At 51.5% G+C, this 16,052-nt stretch overlaps 1 protein-coding gene across 1 annotated transcript in view; it reads right to left on the reverse strand.

The window, feature by feature from the left end:
• MUC4 (mucin 4, cell surface associated) overlaps window positions 1-16,052 on the reverse strand; it is a 38,752-nt gene that overhangs the window by 11,367 nt on the left and 11,333 nt on the right. The window contains 16 exon segments of the mRNA XM_055085464.1: window positions 869-1,006; window positions 2,104-2,337; window positions 2,759-2,860; window positions 3,431-3,598; window positions 4,057-4,147; window positions 4,915-5,123; window positions 5,486-5,605; window positions 6,362-6,487; window positions 6,671-6,850; window positions 8,594-8,682; window positions 10,160-10,290; window positions 11,396-11,551; window positions 12,300-12,464; window positions 13,342-13,475; window positions 14,809-14,961; window positions 15,214-15,261. Of these exon segments, the coding sequence (XP_054941439.1) occupies window positions 869-1,006; window positions 2,104-2,337; window positions 2,759-2,860; window positions 3,431-3,598; window positions 4,057-4,147; window positions 4,915-5,123; window positions 5,486-5,605; window positions 6,362-6,487; window positions 6,671-6,850; window positions 8,594-8,682; window positions 10,160-10,290; window positions 11,396-11,551; window positions 12,300-12,464; window positions 13,342-13,475; window positions 14,809-14,961; window positions 15,214-15,261 (2,244 nt within the window).

Consider the following 16,052-nt stretch of genomic DNA (forward strand, 5'->3'; position numbering starts at 1 on the left):
CAGTCCCTTCTTATGCACAGAGAAAGAAAATGAGTCAGAGAGGTGCTCAGAGCTCAGAATAAGGTCCCTAAGGGCTTTGGTTTAGCAAAGAACAGTCACCAGCTTAATTAGTGCTGGCAACAGAAGGCGAGCTACATCCTGTGGGCTTTGACTCTTTTTTTTTTTTTTGCACTTTTTTGTTTTTTTGGCCGTGCCTCGTGGTTTGTAGGATCTTAGTTCCCCAACTGGGGATTGAGCCCGGGCCCACGGCAGTGAAAGTGCCGAGTCTTAATGACTGGACTGCCAGGGAATTCCCTTGGCTTTGACTCTTGACCCAGATCATGGTTACAGGCCTGAAACGGGGTCTTCACACCATTACTGGGAGGGAAAGATGAAGCTTTGCTTGGTCCCAGCGCAGAAAAGCAGATAAAGAGAGGCAAAGTGAGGTAAACATGGTTGACAAACATAAAAATAGTGAGAAAGGTACCAAATGAAGTTATTTGCATTCTTTAAATCTCGTTCCATATGATATCCTTCTTTTAATAGATATGAAAATGTTTTAAATTAGTATTTGTTAATTGTTATATTTATTCTAATAATTTGTTGATTGCATAAGGATGATTGCATATTATAAGACTGAGATGAAATGATCTTTGAATCAGTTGTACATGCCCAGAGGCAGTCTAGCTAGTCAGCCAAATCTCCATAAGCCCATCACTACTATTCACTGGCGGCACCTATTTGAATTATAGGGATTATTCCCAAGAAATGTTGGTCCTGGATATTCCAATGGAAAAGTGACATGAAGTTGCACAGGGTATAATCATGCAAAATTACCCAGAGCTTGACTCTGACCTCATCTGCTACAGCCCCAGCCAAGGATTCTTACCAAAGAGCTTGAAGTCAGTGTAGTTGTTTCTGAGAGTGAATGTGACATCCTTAGTGCTGCTGGTGTAATTAACCAGCTTGGCCTGTCCCATGTAGGCTTCCATCACATCAGGACCCTCAATAGAGGGTGGGTACTGATCTGAGACACAAAGAAGGAATGCGAGGTGTGAGGTAAGATACTCTCTTGCCTTCTGGGCCTCCTGTTTCTTCAGTCCTCTCTCTTGTGTGAGGCATTGCCCCGGCTGTGACCTACCTCCAGAAGCAGGAATTATTCTGTGTACCTGCTCTCAGACACATGCAGAGAAGGCTGTGGTTGTATTGCCCACACACCCAAATCTTTATTCTCTCTTTTATCTTCTCCTCAAACAGGATTCAAGTTCTTTCCTGATCAGAATGCTATTCTGGGCATGGTATGAAGTGAATCAGAGGTCAGCATTGCTCAGACCATTGTGGAGTTTTACCTTTGGAAGAGGGCTGTAAACCATGAGGGTAACATCTGATGGGCTTTGCATGTGTCAGGAAATGGAGAGGGAGTAAAACCTTTGCACTGGTCTCTGTGTTTTGGAGCCCTGCTATTTCCATACAATTGTTTATTCATTCAGTCAGTCATAACAAGTATTTACTGAGCATCTACTCTATGGCTGGAACTGTTCTAGGTAGTAAGGATGCAGCAATGAACAAATAATAAAAAAGATACCTATGAAAATTAGAAAATATGTTAGATAGTTATAGATAACAAGAAGGAAAAATAAAGCGGGGAAGGCAAATAGGAAGTGGGGGTGAATGTGAAATTTTAGGCAGGCTAGCCCAGAAAGGCACTGCTGAGAAGGTGACATTTGAATAGAGACTGGAAGGAGGCGAGGGACGAGCTTGTGGCTCTCTGGGGGAAGGGTATTCCAGACAAAGAGAATAGCACGTGCAGTGTCTTGGAGTCGGGTGTGAGCCTGGCATGTTTGAAGAACACAAAGAAGCCAGTGGGGCTGGAGTGGAATGAGTGAGATGGGAAGTCCTAGGAGAAGAGTTTGGAGAGGCAATGGGGCCAGATTGGATAGGGCTTTGAAGGTTATCATAAGGATAGGGCTGGGGAATCATGGGACGGTTTGAGCAGAGGAATAACATGAGCAAAAGAATCTGTTAAGTTTTAAAAATGTGTAGCTTAAAGGAGTGTCATGGAAGGGGGTCACCTCATCTGCCCCCTATCTCTGCACATGCCTCCCTGGGCCTCATACCACTTACTCAGGGTGGTGTTCATCTGCTGGTATTTTCTAAAGAGCATCCCAGTGTACAGTCCAAGGCTTTTGTTTCCTGTGGCCAGGGCATCGTAGATGCATTGTTTATCTCCATTACACTTGGAGGTCAAATTTTCATTCAAAGATTTGTTTCCCGACAGTTGTGAAAAGAAGACAGGGGTGAAGTTGGAAGGCAAATGGTCTTCCCTCTTGCCAAAAAGGCTTGTTCCGTTGATTTCCCCTAAAACACACAAGGTGCAATGGTGGTGGCACCAGGGTGGGACTCCAGCTATATTTCTGCTGTGTTCACCCCTTACCCTTACTTTATATGGTTTGGGTGGGGGAGGGGTATGTGGAAGGACAGAGTGACTTCCAGCTTCTGAGTCTGGAAGTCCCCGCTCTCGTGAGTGAGGGCCACCCAACTTCCTTGTCCTCTCTTCCAGGTAGAGAGATGCAGGTGGGACAGAAGTGGAGGGAGGGGACAAATCTGGGTTGGAGGAGACAAATCTGAGGTGGCACCAGCATCCTCAGGTCTCTTCCTTCCTACTCCCCTCTCTAGAGGACAGAGGTCTGGTCCCCCCAGGCCTGAGGGAGACAGTGCGGCAGCTTCCTTCACCCTGGCCTTACCCCATCTGCCTGAGGACCCTGAGGCTCAGACTCACAGGCCATTCCATAGTGAAAAAGCATCTCCTCGGAGCTCCCTGGGGGAAGGGCGGAGCCATTGGGCATCCTGAAGTCGTCATCTGGGTTGCCGTTCCAAAAGCCTGAGGGACAGAGCAGGAGTCAGCCACCCTGGGACTGTGGCCCTCCCCTTCCCTGGGGAGCATCCAACAGGTCACATGGAGATGTGGGGAGTAGGGGCCTTGCGAAGCCTCTTTCGGTTGCATCTGTTGTTGGTTCAGTCCTCCAGGAGGCCAGGAGAGGACTATAGCCTCAGAGCCTGCCCCTCTGCTTCAGGGAAGAAGGAAATGAAGGAGGAAGTGGGGAAAGAAGGGAGGGAATATGGGGGATGGGGGAGGGTGGGAAGGTGTGAAGCCGGAGGGAGGGAGGGGAAGGGTGGCTGCTGGCCCCATGCTCCCCAGAGCCCATCCTGGATGCCCCCTCCTCTGCCCTGGACCCAGAGCTTCAGGAGGATGGGAAGTGAGCCTCAGAGGTAGCTGAAGAGCTACCTCCCTCCTCCTTCCCTGCTGCTCTGTACCCTCAGGCTCTGTTCCAAGGAGGCTGAGAAAGGAAACTCCACCTGTGATGTCCACAGGCCCACTGGAGGTGGAGCTGCTTACAGGCTGGGGGATCTGAGCTCCTACTGCAGAGGCAGGCTCCTGCCTGCTCCTTACCCATGAGGCCCTCTGTGTGGTTCTGATACTCCTCCGGGAGGCTGCAGGAGGCGTGGAGGATGTTGGAGAGAGCGATCACTGAGATGGTCACTGCCCCATCAAAGTTGGCTGATACCATGGAGCCATTGCGGGTCATTACAACTCCAGAGGTGTTGAACATCTCCTGGCCTGGAATGTTGGGAGAGAAATGAGGAAAAAGCCAACGTTGGAGCCCTGGAGGCCCAAGACTTGGCAGTAGTGAAGTTTCAAGATGCAGAGAGGAGACTAAGGGCATCTGGGAGATGCCCTGCAGGGCCTACTCCAGTGGCCCCAAACCACACTCACAGGACACCTTCACGGCCCACCCCACCGCCTTCTCCCTGGGGACTGAGGACGGGGCTGTCGTAGAGAGGCTGTCACGGCCTCAGGGGAAGGAGAGAAGTGAGGAGGGAAAGTTTAAGGCCCAGCTCCGGTGAAGACACTGCTCAGGCACAGCTGCTGGACGGACAGCAGGGGTGGTGACCACGCTGCTCTGCCCCGATGCCACTGCCTCTCCGCCCCAGCTCCCTTCTCCCTGGTGCTGGGCACCCTGCTGATCCTGACCCAGGGTAGCAGGAGAGGGCAGCTGACGGCTGTCCCCAGCCTACCTTTTGCACCTTCACGGTTAGGCTCAAATGTTACAGTCTGGTTGTTGAGCCGAACGTGGATTGTGTCACTGGGCTTAAGGAACCATTGAACCTGGAAGGGAATTGGCAGAGGCCTAAGCCCGACCCGCAGGTGGGCCCAGAAACTGAGGAAGGAGGCTGCGGAGAGCTCAGAGCCTGGGGCTTGGATGAAGGTGAAGGTGATGAGGAGTGTGACCATGAGGTGATGCTAGCTACCATGTGTGAGGCGCTTGGCATGGGCCACGCTCTGAGCCAGGCACGTTTCATAGATTAGCTTTTAAATCTCACAATGGCCCTGTGAGGTAGGTAATATTATCATCCCCATCTTACTCTAAGGAAAAAGAGGCACTGGAGTCAAGTTGTTTCTTCAGTCTCACAGCCAGGACCCTAATCCTGTGTCTCCCGGGTTGACTCTTATTTTTTTTTTTTAATTATTTATTTATTTTTATTGAAGTATAGTTGATTTACAATACCGTGTTAGTTTCAGGTGTACGGCACAGCAATTCAGACATATATGTATATGAAGAATATATATATATATATATATATATATATATATAATTCTTCAGATTCTCTTCCCTTATAGGTTATTACAAAATATTGAGTATAGTTCCCTGGGCTATATAGTAGGTCCTTGTTGGTGATCTATTTTATATACAGTAGTGTGTATGTGTGTTAATCCCAAACTCCTAATCTGAACCACTGCGCTGGCAGGATGCGTCCTCCTTCCCTCCTGCTCCCTTCCCTTCTTCATCTCTTTCTCCTCCGGGGCCTCAGTCTCCAGCTGAAGGTCCCTGAGCTAAAGGCTCCCTGCGAGGGGAGCGCCCCCGCCCCACTCACCGTGATGGGGTCCAGGCTGCTGGATCTGTATTCAGCGGCAAAGGCAATGAAGTTGGTGGCCTGGGCCGAGCCGGTCTGGGCAGTGTGGCCCTGCAGCAGGAAGGAGGAGTTTCTATCCCAGGTCCGGACCAGCAGGAAGTCTCCCAGCCCATTGAAGGTGTAATTGGCACCATCCAAGGTGGTGATGTGAGGGTCCCCAAACATCCAGGCTGGAACAAAGGAGGTACCAGGTTGGCAGGGCAGACCAGGGAAAGACCTGGGAGGCTTCAGCCTGGAGAGCTGCTCATGGAGCATTTAACCCTCCCCGCAAGCCCTCTTGTGCTTGTGTGCCCCCTCACGTCCTCTCATTACCTCCCCACCTACCACACCTCCACCTACCACACCTCCCCCTCCCACGGGGCCGTGTGTGAAGTCCCTCCTCTGTCACACTCCGCACACACCTCCACCTTCCCTTGTGGTCACAGCGCTGCCCCAGGAAGCTTGTGCCACCCTGGTCCAGACCCCGAGAGGCTACCCCTCCCCAGATCTTCCACTTCAGCCCTGCCCCAGGGCTGGGCTCCGGCAGCCTCACCTGGCCTCGGGGGCTGGTACCCAGCGCAGCTGATGCGGGGCCTCCTGAGTTGGTACAGGGCGCAGAAGTAGGGCTTGTCGTTGAAATGGCAACACCAGTTCTGCGGCTCCAGTTCTTGGTCTGTGGGGAAGAGCAGCGGGTTGGGGGAGATGAGGGACCTGCAGGACCCAGCTGGGAGGTTTGGGCAGGATGATGCGGGTGGCAAGGGCATGGTTGGCAAATCAGGCCCACATGAGTTCAGATCCCACCCTGCTTAATGACCTTAGGCCATTGACCAGTTACTCTCTCCCTTGTGGGCTTGTCAGAGCCACGTGGAGCAAAGCCCCTGGTGGGCAGGCACAGGGTCCGTCCTTTCTTGGAGCAGGGGGTGCTGAGTCCCACCGCTCTCCAAGCGCTGGGAGTGGGAGGCTGTGGCTGGTCGTCTGGGGACTAAGGAGGCTGCTGAGATTGCAGGGAGGAGGTGGGGAGCACATGCTTACCCTGGGTCCCCAACCCCGTCCTCTCTAGCTCCTTTGGAAGGTCTCTGCGGGAAACGACTCCATGTCTTCCCCCAGACAGCCTGCTAATCTGGGTCGGATCAGGCCCCTCCCCTTCCCTAGAAAGATGCCCCTACTCTGGGCTGGGGCTATGGGCCAAGTGGAGATGGGGCAAGAGGAACTCAGTCAGAAATCCCTAGGAAGCCAGCTGGAAGGGATGTCGGAAACTTCCTAATGTTACAAGATCAGGAAATTGAGGGGAAGTAGCTGGGAGGAAATGGGGACAAGAGACTTCATTCTGTTGGTCCCACTGCTGACGTGGAGCCCAAGCTGGTCTCTGACAGTGAAGAACAGAAAGCTCCAGAAAAGGCGGGGTTGAGATTTCCGTGGACACACTTACCGAACTGCCAAGGACTCTGCACTCTCCAGCCTTGGAGAAGCTCTCCCCAGGGTCCGTAGCTGCAGCACACGCCCCCTCGCCAGGAGGAGAAGCTGCACAGCTGCCTGCTGCCAAGGCCCGACCAGGCTGCAACAAGCCCAGACACACTCAGGCCCAGGATGCCCGTGGTGGTGGCAGCAGTGGGGTCGGGGTGCTTCCAGGGAGGAACTGAGGGTGCCCCGGAAGGGAGAGGTCAGGCATGGCCAGAGGGAGGGGGTGGGCTTGTGGGGGACCCTGGGGGTGTCTCGAGAGACAGGAAGGGGGCATCACCTATGTTGATGGGCTGGAATCTCAAGTCCCATAGTCCCTGCCTCCAGGAACACGGGCAAGAGATCTGGTTCCAGCCCCAGCTGGGCCACTGAGACTGTCTCTTCAACCACTGCAGGCACTGGAGACGGTAGTTGGGCTTTTCTTCCTTGTGTAGCTTGTAGATTTGCAGCCCTCGGAGGCCTGGGGGAGCAGAGGAAGAAAGGGTTATCCCAGGGCCTGGGGCCACAAGCTCTGATTTAGCTTTAGGGACAAGCAAAACTCATAAGGGCACCCTCTGTATGTCACTCCCCCAACTCTGGACAACTCTTCCAAAGATGAACCCAGCTGAGACTGGCAGGGATTCCTCCCCAAAGGCCCCTTTGATGTGATGTTGAAAATCCCAAAGCTTGGATCTTAGGGTGAAACCCTGGGACAAGTGCTGCGCAGGGAGAGCTCACCTTTACCCAACTCAGAGGCAAACCCTGGCCCTAAGCTTCAGTCCACCCCATTCTCTACCCTCACGTCTGCTATTCTAAGCTCCAATACCTGCCAATCTCCCCAAACCAGTTTCTCCTCATGCACCCTACATCTCAGTGAGTGATGCCACCAGCCACCAGCCACATGCTCAGACACTTGCACAGACATGCCAGTGGCCAAAGCAGCCAGGATGGAGGCTGAGGCTCAGAGGCCAGCTGGGGAGCCACAGGGAAGGAGGCACATGAAGCAGATGCTTTCTCCAACAATACGAGGCTGAGGAAGCTTCCTCTGTGCCCAGATGCCATCCTTGGAAACGAGAAGTAATTGGGAGAAGAAATTCTGAAGGGGGTTTGAACTTTAAATAGACCTTTAATTAACTGTAAATCACTTACCACCCACCCCAGGTGCATGAGTGAGAAATGGGGCTCCAGAGTACAAAAAAATGCAATAGGACATAATGTATTAGATTTTGATCCTGTTCCCACACAAAAGAAGAAATTATCGAGATAACTACGGTTTGATAAGGTTTTGAAAAGGATAATCATTGTTTATGATTACCTGTTGGTGTATCTTCTCCACAATGGCCTGGTATCAAGGGAAACACACCAGATACTCTCCCCCAAAACACACACACATACTATCACATTGCACCCCCTACATCACAAGCAGATGCATCTGGATAGAAGGGACTTAATCTGATAGGATAGCTTTCTCCACAAGATAGCGCTCATGATTTGACTCAGCTTCTGTTTACCCGAGTTTCTTGCCACAGAACAAATAGAACTGGATTTATGCTTCACAGTTTACATGGCTAATTTCTAATGCTAAAGTATCTTTTGTTCTATCACATTTTGGAAACTGTAATTTCTTTCCCTTTGGGGCCACCAGACAGTACAAGTCATGGAGGAGCCCCATGGGACCTAAAGTACTGGCCTTCTTACCAGAGTGAGAGCTCTCTGAGACCAACATAGTTGGTCTTTATTTTTTTCATACTTGTAGCTCTTAGCACTGTGTCCAGCACATAGCAGGTACTCAATAAATGATGACTGAATGGATGTCAGATCCCCTGGAACTCCTTTTTGGTAGATCCATTAAGGGATCTCATCTGGGTTCTCACTCCAGCTCTGGGACAGGACACTTGGAGAATTGTCCTAACTGCTCATTCATGTCCCCACCTCCTGCTGTACCCCGTCCTCGCTTTCAGGATCTGGGTCCCCTCTCATAGGCCTCCTGGGTTTGGCTCATTCCAGGGAGGAGACTCTGTACTGCATGAGGGTGCAGGAGGTACACTGCTCCCTGGGCAGTGCCAAGTCTGGATTCCACCTGTGGGAGGTCAGATTGTGCTGGAAACACCCTTTGGGATGGTGGAGATACAAGGGAGCTGCCCCTCTAGGACTGTCATGGCACACGGAGTGCGAGACAGAAGAGGACTTGAATCCCTCCAGTGTGATAAGGTGGCGCTTTTACCTGAGTTGGAATCCAGGAATTGGTCTGGACGGTACTTCTCCCACACTGGCTGGAATGTCAACGGGCTATTTTTGAAATACCCATCTCCACTGCAGGCAAAGGAAAGAATCTCTGGCCTCTGTCACACACAGAGTCTTTCCCCTCAGTCGGCAAGTTACTCATTCATCCGGCTGGTCAGTCAGCCAGTCACCCACTCGGTCCAGCCAGTCATTAGTTATCAGCTGGCCAGTCAGCTATTCAGTCAGTTGGTCAGCCAGGCAGCCAGAATCACTGACTCCCAGCGCTAAGCAGGAGAGGGAAGGAGGCGGATGGGGCAGGGGTAGGAGGCCCTAATTTATTCCACATCAGATGGAGAACTGCAGCAAACTGGTCCTGAGACAGGGGTGTGAAAGAAACAGCCCAGGCCTCCTTCCTGTTAGTTTCCCTTCTACTAGGGGTTGGAGAGGGGGCGCTGTAGGGGACCGTTGGTTGTGAGGGTTAACAGCAGTCTCTGAGTTAGGAGGACCTGGGCAATGGGTGCTCCGCCCCTCCACACACACCCTGGGGTGGTGTTTAAGCGCTGCTCCAGGAAGGAGGAAACCCTGGAGCAGAACCCGCAGCCTCTCTGGGTGCACACCTCAGAGCAGAGACTCCGGATACTTTCTCCCCTTTGACACAGGACAGATGAGGCACATGGGTGTGATACCTTCCATGGGTGCACTCAGAATGGTGTGAAATTCCTAGCTAAGTTGGATAATTCCGCTACTTTCTCCTCCAGGGCACATCAAAAAGCAAGTGAAAGCAATGTAATTATAGGGGTGATCCTGAACACACTCTCGGAGAAAAACCCTTGCAGCAATTACCAGTAACAAATTACATGTGACCTTCACAACTGATTGCACACACACCATGGTTCAGAACTGTTGTGTCAGAGAATGAGCCATCTCCACACTTGGGAACCCACGCCCGCATCCACGCGCCATCCATCTCTCTGCTCTCCATCTTTGCCACTGACCCCACACAAGCTGTTGGTGCCCCTGGGCGAGAGGTTAATTCTCAGCCCATCAGAAGTCAGGAAGGCAGATTTCAGCATTATATTTTGGATTCAACTTCCTGCTTTGCCACTTCCCAGCTCTGTGACTTTGGGCAATGACTTGTCTATTTGTACCTCAGTTTCCTTACCTGCAGAATGGGTAGTAAATAGTATCTCCTTCATGAGGTTGTTGTGATAGTCAAATGAAATAATGCCTATTAAGTACTTGGTGTAATAAATGTTGGTTGTTATTGTGATGATATTTGAGAAGTCAAGAGAGGTCAGCTAATGTCAGTGGAAATCCTAGAAGTCAAAGCTCTGGGAATTATTATCACTGTGCACGGGGACTGGGGTAGGAAAGAGAATGGCAGGGTGAATAGGGATCTTTTAATCTGAAACAGCAAGAAGTGGGAACTGGAGTCCGTGTGAGTCAGAAGCATTGGTGAGGAGGAATCCTGCCTTGTCCTGGGGGTATGGAGTGTGTGTGCAGCGCAAGCCCTGCTCTGCAGGGCTCCAATTATCTGCTCAGTGCTGACAGCCCCTCCCTGTCCTACCTGGAGAAGCCCATCAGGACGGGGTTGCCTGGGCGCTGGGTCACATCCCACTGCATACCACCACTTTGGTAGAGAAACAAGGCGTAGGACCTGCTCCCGTCTGTGGAAAGGATGGCCTGGTAGGTGTTGGTCTGGGGGTTGGTAGGAGGCAGACATAGGGATGCCTGTGAGAGATCTGGGATGTCCCACCATCCATCCCACCCCAACCCCGACACCCACGTCACCTTTTCCTGGCCTACCCAGAGCAAAGGCATGGGCTTAAAATATAAGCAAGTTTGGAATTATGCACAGATTTCACCCTAACTTTCAAAGCACCTGCCATGGTGGATTTGCCTTCTTTGTGATTTCTTTCCAGGGAGGGAAGGTAAAGGACTCTGGGTTAGAATCCAGTTAGAAGAGGGTCTGTATGAGAAAGCTTCAGCAACCTGAGAGGTTAGCCAAGATACTCGAGAGCTGGGAGAGGCCTGAGGAACTTCCTCTGGGATATTTAAGGATATTGTCCCAATGTCCCCTCACCCTAAATAGCGTGGAGGACCACACAGGTGAGACTGAAGGTTCTCTGAAGGTAGGTGTCAAGCACTGGGCTTGTACAAAGTAGGTAAGCAATGAACTTGTTGAGCCAATGAAGAAATGAGTGACTTTTTAGACCAGACACAAGGAATAACTTTGTGACTGTCCGAGCGGTGAGGCCCCAGAGAGAAGATTAAGGAGAGCCTGTGGTGTGCCCCCTTCCACTGGATGCATTTCGGTTGAGAGCCAGAGTGCGGAGTCAAAAAAACCTCAGTTCCAGGCCTGGCTTTGTCATTTGCTAGCTGGGTGACCATGAGCAAGTTGCTTAACCTCTCTAGCCATCATCTTCCTCATCTCTAATATGTGGATAATAATATTAGGTTGAGCCATATAAAATTGCCAATAGGCAGCCACTTTTGACTAACAGAAATTTCATGTCCCATGTTTCAACTCCTAATATCCAGTGCTCTGGGCTGGTGTGATGTCATGTAAGCGAAGCCCTGAGGCACACCTGGCACGTGGTAAGTGCTCAGGAAACGGGGTGGGGGGGGTTGGAGGTGGAGGGATGGGGGATGGGGAGGCGGGGAGGTGGGCCGGGAGGGGTGTGTTATAATCAGTCACCTGTCCTTGAGTCAGAGAGGAGTTTAGAAGAGTGGGCCCTGCCTAGGATTCTAGGATGTCTGACTTCCAGATGGTTCACAGGGAAGTGCCCATTGGTCCACTCACCCCAATGGTCCCCCGGGCAGGATAGGCGGGGGCATGGACCCACGTGACCTTTAGTGTCCACTTGGCTTTGTAGTTCCAGGTGTTTGTTAACATTTTAATCCAAGACTCCACCTCCCTCACTAGCAGGTTGTATTCATCATAGAGAGTCTCGTATTCCTAGGAAAAGAAGGCAGATACGGACAAGGAAATAAGGGTCCCAGCTCAATACTCCTGAGGGACCCCCACTTTCCGCTCACTTTAGTCCACCTGTGTCTCCCATCTTTCCCCCTCCCAGGCTTACATTTTCACAGTTAGTGCCTGTGACCTTAAGATAGATCCAAATTCGGGCCACAGGGAAACCTGGGGTGTGTGGAGTGGAGAGTTGAGGCCCAGAAACCCAAGTCTTCTGGACTTGAACTTGTGCATCTCTTAGCATAAACTGGCTCTGACTGTGCAACCACCTGCGCCCATTTGTACCTCCCTATGTCCAGCTGAAGGCTCCTTGAAGACAGCCATGTATTTCTTCACCTTTGGACCTTCTACAGTGCCTTGTCCGTGGCAGGGGCACGATCCACATTCGCCTGGGGTAGCTTTCATTGTGCTGGTAGCTCCCACTGATTGGAGTCATCAACCCCACCCAGGAGCACACGCAGGGTCCCTGCTTGATTCAGCCTTGTTCGGATGGACCCCTACAACCTCATTCTAAAATCAAACCATGGATCGCTGCACCCCGTCTCTGTCACCTGCAGTCTTCCCGTGGTTGTGTCCTAGTCTGTTTCCTTCCCGCCCTCATATTTAAGCTTCAATTCCTGCCCACACTGAGCCCGGGCTCTGACAGCTGGAGCACTTTCAAGGCCCTCCACACAGCCCTTTGTCTCTCCTTGACTGATGCAGGACCCTGAGTGCTGAGCTTTGAAAGGCCCACCTGGTAAAATATGGTTCCCCGGCTGTCGGAGAAATCAGCATCGTCCCAGAATGGAGCCACCAGGGCCACAGGATCCCAGGCTGTAAAGCCTCTAAGGAGAGGGTTGGGGTAGGAGAAAATCTGGTACTCTGACTCCGGAAAAATGATTTGGCCATTATCTGTGAACTGAGCACAAATGTTCTTCTGGTTAGCATTCAGGGAGGGAGCATCCCAGCCTTGGGTCAGCTCCTGGGATGCATGAGGGTAGAACTTCAGAGATTTCAACAACCTGTGGAAGGTCTCATCCATCTCCCTGCCTGCTGGGAGAGGCCCTGTACATAGTTCTCCCACAAATACTCTTCATCCTTAGTCCATTCCTCATGTCCTAAGTCCTTCCTAAGGTGGTAGGTTTTGTCCTGCTTCAGTGGTAGACCCACCTATAGACAAGCCCATCATCATAGAGCAGACATCTCCAGGTAAATCCCCTTAGCCCCACCCCTGAAGCTTGTGCTATATCCGTTAGAGCTAAAAGAATGGATACCCTCACCCCATCGCTGTGTCACCCTTTCACAGTGTGTTCTGACTCAGCCCCCTCACTGAGGGCCACAACTGCCATTCAGCTCTCCTCTGGGAGACATGAAGTATCAATACTTGGACCAGGAAACCAGGAAATAATTATAGAAAATGTGAACAGCATCAAAGAGTCAATTTTCCCAAGCAGAGAGTCCTACTCAATAAAAGGGCCTGTGAAAACGGTGGAGAGCTTACTGGGCCCCGGCACCTCTCTACTGAGGTGACAACACTTCTGTCCACCTGGGTGGGGAGGCCTTGCCTAGCTCCCTGTCTTCCTCAGCTGGTGCCTTATCATTAAAGATGGTGCATGCAAACTGAGCTAGCGGCAGGGACACAGTAGGTGCCTGACGAGCGCTGCTTCCATTCTCCTGCTCGGTCATGGTCATTGTTGGTCATGGTCACAGGGATGTCTCCGAGGCCTGGAGGGAGAAGCAAGCCAGTGGAATGCAGGTCATGGGTCCTGCCCTTTGAGCTGCAGTTGGGGACTCACGTAGAGGGATTCTCGGAGAGAAGAGCCGAGGGGGAAGCCAATCTGGGGTTTGAAGAGTGGTGAGGTGAAGTCCACAGTCCTCTTGACAAACTCCTGGTCTCCAGCACGCAGCCCGTAGGGGAAGAGGGAAACGCCTGGGCCGGTACAAAGAGGAGCAGGAAGTTCTCATGGGCCCTGATGTCATCAGGGCTGGTAGGGGCCCCCAAGAGTGTCCCCAAGCTGCTCCTCCACACTTGTCCCCTGTTCCCCTAAGTGGGAGCCATCAAGCACTCCTCTCTCCACTTGCATTCAACCCATCTCTTCATTTTACCACTGAAATGGTACGCTCAGCCTTCCCCAGTTTGAAGAAAAACAGGTTCTGCTGTTAGAATACCAACAAATTATTCTGTACCAGTTATGGTACTCAGAATTCTTTTAAGGGTGAAAAGACAAAATTCCTCCAATGTAGTGAAGATGAGTAATTGAAAGATCATTTCATAGAATGAGACTTGTTCCCTAAGATGGTATTTCTCTAGATAAACTTAAAATCCCCGTAGAATTTGTCATCAGATCCCCCATGGAAGTCCTTGGGCTCCAATTTGAGAAACCTTGTCCTAAACATTTCTCAAATGGGCCTCCTCCTTTCCATACTGGCAGCCCTCACATGGTGTTGCTTGGAATACCGCAGAAGTCTCTACACTGCTCTCCTGGCCTCCTACAAATTTATTCCCCACCCCAGCCACCATGGCACTGTTCATAAATGTAAATCACGTCACGTCCTCCCTGGTGCCTATTATCTACAAGATTCCCTCACATGACAGCCTTGCTTCTCAACACTCTTCCCCTCACTTCTGGTAACCCCAAATGCTTACGGATCTCCTCCCCATGCAACACTAGGACTGCTTTTCCTGTCCATGCCTTTATTCCAGCTGTTCAGGCCTTCCTGCCTGCCTGGGGCACTTCCGCTACCCCAGCTCCTATTGACTAAGCCTCCTCTTCACCTTGACCCCACCCCCCACCCCTGACATTCCCTCGGGGCTTCCAGTGTGTGCACCTAATATCCTGGGCTATTCCTCTAATGGCATCTACTGAGGCAGCAGCTCTGTCCCTTGCTAAACAGCACCTTGATCATTTCTGTATCTCTAGCTCCTAGCCCAGCACCATGTGCAAAGCCAGCCCTCAGCACCCAACTCTGATGCTCTTGCATTGCCCCTATAAGGCCCTTCTGATTCAAAACAACAGTCTATGAGCAAGCAGGCTGAGACTAAGCACTCAGTTACCCACCCCTATCAAGGGGGTATGGAGAGCGGCTGGACTTCCAATGGCCCAGGTGGGGCAGTGGAGAGATCCACAGAACTGGTTCCCCCAACGACCCATGAGGGACCTCGCTGGTAGATCCAATCCAGCTGCCACAGCTACAACCTCCACATCTAACTCCATCATCTCCCTCCCAGGGTGGAGAGGCTCCAGCTCTATGGAATCACTTGCCTTTCTCGGGCTTGATAGAGACTGGGGCAGCTGTTGAGTGGGTGCCTCTAGAATTGCCAGCAGTGGACGTGGTAAGGGTCTGGGAGGTTGCTGAGGGTAGTGATGTTGCTGTGCTTCTCCCACTGTCTGTCTTCTGTGAGGTTACGATTGTCCCTGGGCAGGCAGGGAAAGAAGACTGGAGTGGGCTTTACAGAGAAAATAGCAGAGTTAAAGAGAGTCAGAGACTTTAGGAGCTGGGAGAGACAGCTAGAAACCTGTCTGTCTTCTGGTCACACCCAAATCACTCCCTGCAGAAAAGCAGTTATCTCCTGGGGTAGAAGGGATTATGAGCCTGTCACCCACCATAACTGCCACTGACTTATTATTCTCGTGGATCTGACCTCCAGCCTGGCAGTACTAACTCACCTTCCTCTCTCAAGCACTCCTTGAGGCTGAACTGAGCCAACTGGGCCACTGTAAGAGACCAAGACCCCGGAGTCCCCACCTACCTGATGTCTCAGTCTTCACGGTGGAGCTTAAGGATGCTGTGGATGGTGGAGAAGTGCTGGTAACAGACAGATGAGTGGGGTGACCTGTGAATAGGGTGGCGGAGCTCCAGGTGACTGCAGGGCCAGGGGCTGATTGAGAGAATGAAGAATTACTGGTTGAAGTATAGAAACTCGATATGATCTGAGCTGTGCCCACATTACCAGAAGAAGTAGAGTCAGAGAAAGAATAGTCTGTGGATGGCTGTAGAGTAAGCAATGGACCCTTAGAATTTCTGTCTGTTGAGGTTGGTGTGGTCAACATTTTTGACGTTGTCACAGGTGTGCTGCTCACACTGGCTGGGGATGAAGTGGTTGTTTCACCTGAAGACGATGTCTCCTGGGGAGTGCCTTCTGTAAGAGTGTGTCCACGTGGCGATGAGGGAGTGGATGTGGTCACGTCTCTGATGGTGGAGCTTTGAGTGTCTCTGGTGGTTTCTATGCTGTGAGTCTGGTGGTCCTGAGAAGGTGCTGATGTTTCCTCAGTAGAAGTGGTGGAAGAGGGCAAGGTTGATTGGTCCTCTAGTCCAGGTTTAACTGAGACTGTTGAGGCTATTGGAGTGATACTTCTCGTTATAGTTGGTGATGTGTCCCTTGTGTTTTCTACAGTGGTGTCTGGTGAAGCGGGTGATGGGATCATCTCTGATGTTGTAGGAGATGTGTTGCTTCCAGTAGACGGGGAGAAATTTCTGTCTGTTGAGGTTGGTGTGGTCAACATTT

This window comes from Physeter macrocephalus, chromosome 1 (assembly GCF_002837175.3).
Source record: "Physeter macrocephalus isolate SW-GA chromosome 1, ASM283717v5, whole genome shotgun sequence".
Taxonomy (NCBI): domain Eukaryota; kingdom Metazoa; phylum Chordata; class Mammalia; order Artiodactyla; family Physeteridae; genus Physeter; species Physeter macrocephalus.